At 33.3% G+C, this 11,990-nt stretch overlaps 1 protein-coding gene across 1 annotated transcript; it reads right to left on the reverse strand.

Annotated features, from left to right (window-relative positions):
* Positions 1 to 738: 738 nt before the first annotated feature.
* LOC149221377 (alcohol dehydrogenase class-3-like) lies at positions 739 to 3,879 on the reverse strand. Its single transcript, XM_089382966.1, has 10 exons — positions 3,563 to 3,879; positions 3,321 to 3,457; positions 3,159 to 3,208; positions 2,747 to 3,057; positions 2,030 to 2,112; positions 1,833 to 1,908; positions 1,685 to 1,746; positions 1,493 to 1,588; positions 1,226 to 1,387; positions 739 to 964 (listed from the first exon to the last, which is right to left on the reverse strand). Exons 1-10 carry the CDS (start codon positions 3,690 to 3,692, stop codon positions 854 to 856), a joined length of 1,218 nt encoding a protein of 405 aa, XP_089239092.1. The 5' UTR covers positions 3,693 to 3,879; the 3' UTR covers positions 739 to 853.
* Between the last annotated feature and the right edge of the window lie 8,111 nt (positions 3,880 to 11,990).

The raw sequence follows: 11,990 nt of genomic DNA on the forward strand, positions 1-11,990 counted from the left end.
AGTAAAAGAAAGTCCATTAAAAGAGCAGAAATAATTTCAATGGATGTTTAAACACAACGGTCAGCATCATCCTAAAATATTTAAACCATAATCCCCACATACCACCATAACACAATAGGATTTACTAAAATCAAATATTACATAAAAGATCGTCTAAGCTGTATGGACATGCAAGATTCCAGATTCGTGGAAAGTGGTCCACAACAAGATCGTGATGTAACATTCTTTATAAAAGCCTAAAGACTTCATATAGTACGGGTCGCAGAACTGGTCCCCTTACAACAAGTCTTCTCAATTTTATAATTGCTTCTTTTAGTGATTAAATCTAAAATCCCATTTTCAAAGGGCAACCACCTCCCACGTATAGTGGGATTACGTGTAAACTACTCTTATAATAAACACGAGTGGGATTACACGAGTGGGATTAAGTGTAAATTACTATTATAATAAAGTTACGTGTAAATTATTATTATAATAAATACGAGTGTTTATAATTTATTTTATAATAAATACGAGTGTTTATAATTTATTTATCAATCCAGGTAACAAATATTGGAATAATATTGGAATCTTTCGGATATTACAAAAAACATGAATGCGATGACTCTAGAAGATAACACCACACAAAATACAGATAACAGAAGTCTCAAATCTATAAATATTAAAATGTTGAAACTATACTCAACAGATCTTTTATTTATTCCAATTAACAAATAGCAGAATCTTCAAATCTATAAATATTAAAATGTTGAAACTATACTCAACAGATCTTCTTATTTATTCCAATTATTTTATTAAATCAAGTACCATTTTGAAATGTCAAAAACAAACCGTCAGTGATTTGTAGTTGTAGTTAGAGGTGGAGAACACATCTCAAGCAATTGCCTGCCAACAACAATTCAAAAGCTCTGTTGATCTCTGAAAATGGCAACTCATGGGTAATAAACTCCTCCACTCTGATCTCCTGCAACCACATGTATATATTCAGAAAATAATGCAAGAGCAAACCAAGATTAATGGGTTATCAAATGGAATTGAAAATTATGTTCTAATACCTTATTCGTTTTGCAGTAGTTGTAAATTTTGAGTTGAGTTTTGATATTATGATGGAGTTAAAGATAATAAGAGTTACTTACTTCATGTAATTGTCATACCTAAATTGAAAGAAAAATGCAACAATTGCTGCAATTTAAGAAGTTGTGGCAAACAAGTTATGTTTTAGTACCTTATTCATAAACATTTCTACCAGGCATGGCAGTTGGGTTTTTCCCTTTACACCACCAAATGTTGTTGCCACCATTCTCCTCCCTGAAAACAAGTCGATTGGATGGAGGCTTATCTTACGTGGACTTGTATCCACCCCCAATAAAACAGTCATACCCAATGCCTGTAATGCAGTGGAATCCCATCAGAATTTGGTTTAACAGGTGCTACACAGGGCCTTCCTGAATCCTAATGAAGGAAAATTTAATAAAGAAAATTGATGCCTTACAGGGCGAGTAGACAGGAAAGCCTGATACAATACATCTGTGTTTCCAATGCATTCAAAGCTGTAATCCACACCTCCCTCTGACTTCTCTCTTATCACCTAATGTAAAAAATATACTTAAAATCTCCATATTATGAAACAGAGGATTATGGTATGGAAATCTTTTAAGGAAAAATAATATGCGCCTAAAATTACCTCCTCAATGGCCTTTTCATGGTCTTTTGGATTAATGCAATCAGTCACTCCCAAGGCTTTTGCTGCAACAAAAATAAAGTAAATTCTCACCTAATTATTTCATCTGTAAAGGACAGGAGTCTCCCTGGCAGAATTAGTATTTTTTTACCTTTGATAAACTTGTTTGGATTTGTGTCAATTCCAATTATCTTGGATGCACCTCTGATCCTTGCACCCTCTGCAACCTATACCCAGTGCCCAGATCAATGTCATTATTGTGACTACTTAGAGAGTAAAATAATGATAGCAAAAATAATTTGGAGACCACTACAGACAAAACATTAACATGGGACTGAGAGTACTCACTGCCAGGCCAACAGTGCCAAGGCCAAAAATGGCCACAGTTGATCCGGGCTCAACATCAGCTGCGTATAAAACAGCTCCAACTCCTGATTCAATACCAGCCAGAAAACAGTAAGGATAAGAATAATGTATTATGTAACTAATTTGGCTTACAAAACATGTGTTAAATCCGTTAATGACAGAGCAATGCCAGCTCTCTTGTAAGTCAAACATGAACTTTGATCCTAGCAGCTAGTTTGATCAGTCTAGTTTGTACAAAGATAATTATGGATTGTCATATGCTACTGCTTCTGGAAAAAGCTGTGGCATGTGTGTGAAATGTCCGTCGTTTAAAGTAGACACTCTAAACATCATTAAGGATAAATGTGATATATATTCAAAAGTTTCGTAGATATAGATAAAAGTAAATGTATAAAATGTATGTAAAATGTTTTATGTTTAGAGTAACACTCCACTCATCATCAAACATACATGTAACACAAAATTTTCTCAAATACATGCAATCCGTTTTTTTTCCAGAAACAACAGCATATGATATGAAATGCAGACTGTTTTTTTCTTTCCAGAAACAACCGCATGTGATATGAAATGAATTCAAATTGTGAAATCCTACCATGGCCAATTATGGATTAATCAACATATGACAGGGCATATGAATAAACAGAGCAGATCTAGGTAAGGGCATATGCATAAAATGAACAGATCTAGTTGACCAAATACCTGTGGTTATACCGCAGCCAAACAGGCATGCTTTGTCCAAAGGGGTCTCTGGATTGATTTTGGCAACGCATTTAGAGTCAACGACTGTGAACTCGCTAAATGTGGAGGTATTCATGAAATGGTAAACGGGCTTTCCCCTAATTGAGAAGCGCGGTTCCTTTACATCATTTCTAACAATATTGAGCTTCTCACACAGATTAGTCTTCTTGGATTTACAGCACGCACAATCTCCACATTCCCCAATGAACAAAGGGATTACATGATCTCCCTCTTTAATATCTGTAACGCCTTCTCCTACGCTCTCCACTATCCTGTAAACCATGAATTGCGTTCTCATATTCGGAAAAAATTATACATTTCATAACTGAAAACCCTGTGGTAACAACAATGGTGATGAGAAAGTAAGGCTCACCCAGCACCCTCATGGCCAAAAATGCAGGGGAATGCTTGAAGGCTTTCATCCTGCAAATTTAAGCTTATGGAATTAATAATTGAAACAATTTGTTTGCTGGATAGTTAGGAAAGAAGATTTTATTGTTATATAAGATGCTAGAAATGACATTGCATATTTTACCCCATGAATGGAGAATGTGATATCAGATTGGCAGAGTGAGGTATGGGTAATTTTGATGCGGACTTCCATGGCCTGAGGAGGATCCACCTGCACCTCTTCTATAACCAGTGACTGCTTCGGCCCCCATGCTATGGCAGCTGCTTATATTTTTACTAAATTTGAGTTACAATGTCAAGGAATTGGACAGAAATTTTAAAAATGCATATGGTTTAAACAACTTAAACATAGGGAAAAAGCTATACCTCTGCAAGTGATGACTTTACCAGCAGTTTTTAGAGGCATGACACACCCTTCGCCATTAGAGCTGAGAGTATCCACCTTTGGAAACATCTGGTTGAGATGATTCACTCGTTCTTCACAAGTTTTTTCCATTAATCAACTCACATGGAAAACCGAATCATCCAGACGATCCAGACTTCCTTTTTCTCTCTGAAAAGTTTGTGGGGCAGACTGGTACAGAAGGCCTCATCAACCAGTCAATAGGTTGTAACATTCAACCTACTCTTTACCGTCCGGTGATGTGCCGAGCAGACCCAAGGATTGAGACATCTATCAGAGCAACCGCTGATATTCAAAAGTACCCATTGTATAAGACAAACCAATATACCAAATCATTTCATCTAGGGTGCAGGAATGATTTCGAGTGATTTATGGCGTGTGTCGGTTCTAATGGATTGATTTAGGTAGAATTAGCAGAGTATTTGGAATACATTTTTAATGTTTAAATATTCTGGAAATGAAATTATGTGAAGTTAGTATTTTGATTATTTTGATCAGGGGGTCGTTGCGACCTCATCCATCGTTGAGCTGGGTACCCTTATGTGGTTCTGGCAGGGCTATTGGGGTACAGAGCTTGACCAGATAATACAAATTAAGCTGTTTAAACAAGCTGGGTCTGTTTCTTCAACTTGTCGTGACGATGAACCACACTTGTTGGTTCGAAACGTGTTGACAAATGATTTATCCTGTGATTTATGCTGAAGAATTTCTCATAAACATACTTTACTTTTTATTTGGATTTGAATTTATTATTTCTTTTATTTTATTTTTAAAGATAACGACAAGTTGTACACAACATTGATTTATGAAATTCTCTTGTTTGTGAGACAATCGAATCATTTTCATTATTTGACTATTAAAGTTTACAATACATACATATTCTTATCTCTTTGTTGATTTGAGCTTATGGTTTCTTAGGAGGAAACACATACTTTTAACCATTGGGTCCATTACTAATAAGCATAAAAGTTAATTTTATATTACTTATTCAAAAATTTAAAACTATCATGAATTGTTGTCTTTGGTTTGCCACTTGGAAACCACACTAGAGATTGAATAACTTACGGTCAATTAGTGTTGAAAAATGGATTGAGGAAAAAAACACTCAATGAACATTAAGTTTAGTTCTCTTTTACAGGAAAACCAACAAAAAGAAAACCAAATTTACATATTAGCATTTGAGATTGTTTGCAAACAACTAGCAGCATTGGTCTAACAAGGAAATAAGTTGTCCCCCTAAGTGGGAAAACTAGCGAATATTAGTGTAGAAAAACCAAAATTATGGACAAAGTGAATAGAGCAACGATTAAGAAAAATTTATGAGTCATGAAGACAAGGAGGTATCCAAATTCATGGGATCGTCTACATCATTGCAATATGGTGTTGCTATCGGGTCTAAAGATGAGCCCATTCCAAGGCAACAAGGCAACATTCGACATCCATCAACAACAACTTCATCTCCTTCAACTTCAACTTCTGCATGAGATTGTCCCAAGCATCCCTTCTATTGACCAGAATCTTCCCCAAAACTAATTTAATGTGCCAATAAAGATCAATAATATACAAATAGTGACTCTAACGACCTTTGGTGTTCTCTATATCTAGGATCCAGGCTGCAATATTGTCCATGTCCTCAGAGTCTAGTATACCTTGACATTCATGGCACAGTTCATCTTTAATTGTGTTATTTTTGCATAGATTTCAGGGGGAGTGTGAACTCGATCGCTGCGAGTTGAGGACTTTGCTCGAATTCGAGCCCATGAACCTCCAACACGTGCATAACCTCTGCCACCTCATCAATTGCAAGCATGGTGTCATGTCATAGCAGCAGGGAAGAAAGAATCACACATGACCAAGGAGACTCATAGTCAAACACTGAATGAAGTGCACACCAAAGAAGAGACTAACGCTTTCCTTGAGGACAAAGTTTGTGCTTATGATCACTTGTACATGTCCTCCATCATCCATCAGTGTCATCGAGGGAAAGAGGAAAGCTAGGGACAAGCTTTCTAGTAGAGAACCAGGAAAGGAACAACTACAGGTAATAGACATGGCAAAGGAAGAAACAATTGGGAGGAGATAACTAGAATTAGAATGGAATTCATATCAACGAGCTGGGAGGTTATACCCTTCATGAAGGCTCTGGAGGCACTGACACAAGTGAGATTAATGCACTTCATCTTGTGAGGAAAAAGGCATCGCTATCAAGGTTGAGTTAAATGCTCTAGTTAGCCAATTAGCACATTAAGAGGGGTTTAGGCCATGAGCCCTACCCCAACTTCCAAGAGATTCATCAACTTAAGTAATGGACACCCCATTAGAGATATGTTTATTATGAATATTAAGATATATTTCAATGTTTAAATAAAATAATATCCCATTTTATTATATGTTTATAATTTAATTAATAACAATTTAATATTATTAATTAAAATTTATTTATTGATATAATAGTAAAATTGCAATTGCCCATGGGGCTTTGGATTGACGGTGAATGGGTGCGCTGTTAAGGCACTCCTTGGGATAGGTCACCAGTTCAAATCCCCCGTGGGTACTTAGGTTAGTCTAAACTAAAAAAAAAATAGTAAAAATAGTAACTTCCATTTCTATTAGTTATTCTTTTTTTTATTTTTTATTTTATTTCATTTTTATTTAGTTTTTTTTTTTTCTTTTTCTATTATTTCTATTTTCATGAATTATAATTTTTTCACAATATTTTCAATTTAAGTTGACTTATTATTATATTAAAAGCATATTTTAATAAATTTAATCTATTTTCATGAATTATAATTTTTTCACAATATTTTCAATTTAAGGTGACTTATTATTATGTCAAAAACATATATATATATATATATATATATATATATATATATATATATATATATATATATAAAACACACATATAGATATATGTATTTTAATACAAACAATATTAGCTAATCATATTTCTTAATTTTAATTTTTGATGATGATACTCAACAATATAATATTTTATTAGTTTTTTTATTTTTGTGATGAAATCTTTGTTTTTGTTATTTTTTTTAGTTCATTAAGTTATATTTAAGCTAAGCTGCACGTACTAGCTACTATGTAGCCCTTGTTAATTATGGTATTACAGATTCAGTTTTGCTTTGACTGCGTATTAGTTTGTCTTTGACCTTTGTTATTTTTTTATTATTTAAATTTATTTATTTGTAAGTTGATTGATTAAGGTCTTATTACGGGCTCTTTAGTAGCTTCCATTTTCGTTAGTTATTAATTTTTTGTTTTTTGTTTATTTCTTTTTTATTTAATTTTTTAATTTTAGATCTTTTTCTTTTTCTTTTTCTATTTTCTCTTTTTTCATGAATTATAGTTTTTTCGACTTACTATTATATTAAAAATATATTTTAATAAATTTAATTATATATACATATAATCTCAAGATCAAGGGAAATACTCCCTATCCTATCCTCTTGATTGAAAATGGCTTGTCCCCCATTGAAAGTGTGGCTATGTTTAGATATCTTATGTATAAGAAGAAGCTTCGCAATATGGAATCCAAGAGGCTCCCAAAAATTGCTTCTAACTTTAGTCAAAACCTCCACCTACACCCTAAGCACGGGTGGCATCAGGATGCTTAGTCTTGGCTCAACCTTTGGGGGATTAAGGAGGAGATCATCATGGGAAGCAATGACAGTATCAAAGATACTATTACCTCCAGTTTTAAGGACAAGATGTGGGATGCTAAGGAGATAGAGGGTAAAATGAAGCTAAGGTACTATAAAGAGGTGATCAACCCCACCCTTGATAACCGGAATTATCTCGGAATTATCTCTCTATGTTGACTAGCACTAAGAAGAAAATGAACATCACTAGGATTATAACTAACTCTCATGAGCTTCGGAGTGAGATCGGGCGGTGGTCTACTCCCAAGACTCCCTAGGATGATAGAATCTGTCAGATTTGTGATACTAAGAAGGTGGAAGATGAAAAACACTTCCTTTTAGACTGCTCGACTCTTGCTCACATCCGCTCTCAATTCCCTATCATCAGCCACACCTCCAATCTTCGTGACTTATTAAGTTAACCCAACTATAGCGATCTTGGAACGGTTTTTCCCCTACTCCTTGATCACAGAAACAAGATTTTGAAGAATGACAATTAGACTCTCCTTTCTTGAGATCCGATAGACTACATTGGTCTTAGTGGATGTTACTCATCATCATCATCATATATATATATATATATATATATATATATATATATATATATATATATATTAAACATATATATTAAAATGTATATATATTGTTATAAGTAATATTAGTTAATCATATTTCTTAATTTTTTATTATGGCATTCAACAATACATGATTTTATTAATTGTTTTATTTTCGTGATAAAATTTTTGTGCTTATTATATTTTTGTTTAATTAAACCATATTTAAATTAAACTAAAAGTACTAGCTACTATTTAACCCTTGTTAATTATACGAAATTTTACTATCACAAAATAATAATAATATTTATAAACTTTTACTTTAAATAGTATTTCACATAAATAAATATAACTAATAAAATACACGTAAAGCTCACATAAAATGAATTTAAAAGAAATTACTTAACAAAATAAATTAAAATTCATTTCAAATTAATTTGTAATTATTTCTCTTTCAATCTTTTTAATAGTTTTCTTTTATGTTTTAATTGACTTTGATTAATAAATACTTTTTACTACTTAAAAGTTTATTCATAAATACTCCATATATGTTTATTTTATTCTTTGTCTTCATATGTGTTTTTTTTATGGTGCATATTGGTATATGAAATAATAATTTTAATTTTAATTTTTTTTTAATTATTTTATTAAAAAAAATTGAAATATACATACTAATTATAATATAATTTTAAAATTATTAGTGAGATTAAATATCAAATTGATGTATGAAATTTTTTTATTTATAAAATAAAAGATTATCTTTCACTCAATGATTCAACTACTAAAATCTATAAGTATACACATACTCTACTAATTTGAAGTTATAACATTTTAATAAAAAAAGGAGTCGTCTTTAAATTTGAAGTTATAACATCTTAATAGAAAAATGAGTATTCTTTAAGCGTGACTTTATAGAGTTTCCGACTGGCTAGAATTTTGGCAAAAATAATTGTGCTCAAACCTTGATTTGTGTTTTTTAAACTTGTTTTTTGACTGCATATATGGATTCGACACCTTCAAAAACTACAAGGGAACTTCCATTATGAAGGGTTCACCTATCAAACTTGTGATTTCAATGAATCCCTAAAGGATTCTAGACAAATTAGATCCAAAACTAAACTGGAAAACTTTCCAAAAAGTCTCACTTAAAGATTACTTGAAAAAAAAACTTATGATGTGCCACACTAAGTAGTTTGAAATGCCTAGACCAAAAGAATTAGAACGTGATTTACTGGAAAAAAAATCTTTAAAATCATTATGAATCACAAAAATTTACACTTAAAAAACTTATAATATTTTAAGAAAAAACAGATACTCTTAACCCACACATATAATTATAAAATATTTATTTTCATATTTTACTCATAATAATTTAAATGATTTTATTTATAATCCTATTAAATTATTATTAACATATTTACACCTAATCCATTATTAACATATTTACACCTAATTTACAAATACTTTTCACAACTTCCCAAAGCTGGAAATCACGTGTAAAGCCCAATTGTCATAATAGCAAAAAAATTGACATCCTACCATGCTACCAGTCCCCAAATTAATTTGGAGACAATTATGCCGGACTGCCCAATGCCCATACGTTATTTTCACAACAAACACATTCGGTCGTTGGAAACCGACTTTATAAAGGACGTTTGTCTAAAAGCTACCTTATAAATAATTTTTAATTTTTAATCAAGGGCTATGTGGGCCTCATTCCAAATGATTGGGTAAGGTTTAATTTGTTTTGTAACATCGTAATTCTCATATGATTTCAACATATTTGATTTCATCTTTTTTCACTATGTATACTTCAATTTTGTGTTATAGTGACTTATGCGAATGGAATTATTTCTAAAATTCAGTGTTGACAATATTATTATGGGTATGCATGCAATACACAGTTTGTAATCAGCACATAGTTATTAATCAAAGTCCCATAACTAACACTTGCATAAGTAAGCCATCGTCATAAACAACACATAATTTACAATCAACATATAACTATTAATTATAGTGTTACAATAAACACCTATTTATATAAGTAAGCAATTATCATAGATATATCACTTTATAACAGAGTAACAAATCTCATCCCCCAAAATTCTTGCACAAAATCTTTTCCTTTTCATTCATCGGCCTTGAGCCCATCCAATCCAAGTGTTGAGCCTGGATGCTTTAACATTACATTGCATCAAACTCTTAATATCCTATTACACTACCTTAGAGTCCCAACTTTATCTCCATAGGTCTAGTGTTGAACCTTCTATTATGATACCACTCTATAATGCCCCCACCCACCCCCTTAGAGATTCCAAGTTGAGTGAGAGGTGTTACTTATGTTTAATCTAACCTCCATAGTCCTATCATGGAAATGGGGTCATAAAATTCCTCATTTTTTAACTTCTTTAAAACCTAAAATATACACCACCATTGCATCTAGCTCATTGAGGTCTTTCTGACTATATAAATTTTATCTCAATTTCACCAATGGATCAAAAGTTATGGGCATTTGAAACTTGGCCCTTTTATAAACCTGCCACATCATCAAGAACCATCATGTGGCACCTACGTGGTGCCCACATGGTAACCCCACTACACCTGTTGTGGTACATGTGGTCACATTATACCATCATGTATGCCATGTGTCATTATTGAGCCCATGTGGCACCTACTGCATTACCTCTCTGCACAAGCCCCACTAGTCAGCGTTGCAAAATGTTTTGCAATTAAAATGTGTTTTTATTAAATTAGTCAAGACTTCGTCCCCTCAGTAGGAATGCATTAAACTTACACCCAAGGCCCCAAACCAAAAAACTCATGAAGTTGTTTGGGCCTTGGCCCACATTTAAGCCTCCGAGCAACTTCCACAAATTTCAACCCATTCAACCCCGAAATGGCTTTCTCTGGTCTTCAAGCCCACAGTGGAAAAGCACCTACCAACTACTTGGGAACCCTGAACCCTGAATGCTAGAGATGACATCATGTTAATGTTACTCAACCATGTGGCCTTCTCAGAGGATGCCACATGACATGCATATTTATGCCCTTAGGCTCTGCAAATAGGTTGTAATCACCTACCACCTATCATTCTATCTGCATGTCATGTCATCTCTCTTCCACATCATCGAGCCACATAGGCCTTGTCTTGGGCCCCACCTGACCAACCTTTAATGTGTTCAGTGACAAATTTGTGTTATAAGAAAATTTGGGTCTTTAACCCCAAACAAAGAAACACTTGCCAAACTGACTTTTGGCCTCGAATAAACTTGGACCTTGAACTCCACTATCTTCCACCTAAGTCAATTTGGGCCATTTGGGAAATCCACCAAGATTGAAAGGAAAACCAACCTTAACTATTGAACTCCTAAACTACCAAATTAGTTTGGGCCTAGACCCAACCCTGGATTTGTGACAATTTGTGAAACCTTAATGTTATAAAAATTTAGCAAATTTTTTTGTTAACTCATTAAACAAGATATTTCATGCCTTAGGATGCCAAACCAAGGTTTCGCCTCAACTTTTACAGGCTTGTGGACTGAAGACTAGGCCTGCCCAGACTACTCCTTAATCTACCTTAGCTATGAAAACTCTGAATTTTGCATTAGGACCATCAACTCTTCCTAATGATTATATACAATGAATCCGCCTCATTCCAGGCTTCACAAAGTTCATACTAAAACTCCAACTATTATATAAATCAACAAAGTTACAAGGAGGATCAATCCAACTCTCTCTCTCTCTCTCACACACACACACAGACATATATATATAATGAATCAAAGCACACACAAAGCATATGAAAAGGAATTCATTTATCCATAAACACAGGAACATGCATTATTCATTACATTAAACAAACATAACCATTCATTATGAAGATGCACAAGAATAGACATTCGTCATCAATGGTCATACAATTCAATAATAACAATAAGTATTTACATGTCATTAATATGCATAGTGAAACAAAGTGACTTGTATTATGAAGTAAATGGCTAGCAACTAAGAGTGGGATTTCAAATCTCCACCCAACCATAGGTTGACTATACAACTATCCTTTCTTGCAGCCAACCACTCCCAAGACAAATTCAAATTTTGAGGAGGTAATTTGCTCATGAGTTCTCAACTGGTCACTCACTTACAATGAACATAGCCCATTTCTCAGGTGTTCTCAACAACTCCCA

This window comes from Pinus tabuliformis, chromosome Q (assembly GCF_031772625.1).
Source record: "Pinus tabuliformis cultivar Carrire ecotype Pingquan chromosome Q, CPIR1, whole genome shotgun sequence".
Lineage (NCBI taxonomy): Eukaryota > Viridiplantae > Streptophyta > Pinopsida > Pinales > Pinaceae > Pinus > Pinus tabuliformis.

Coding starts and splice junctions, on each gene's coding strand:
- LOC149221377 (XM_089382966.1), bottom strand. CDS start 3,692: ATGGAAAAAACTTGTGAAGAACGAGTGAATCATCTCAACCAGATGTTT. Junction 3,209..3,320: donor TCACATTCTCCATTCATGGG/GTAAAATATGCA, acceptor TTAAATTTGCAG/GATGAAAGCCTTCAAGCATT. Junction 1,747..1,832: donor TCCAAACAAGTTTATCAAAG/GTAAAAAAATAC, acceptor TTTTTGTTGCAG/CAAAAGCCTTGGGAGTGACT.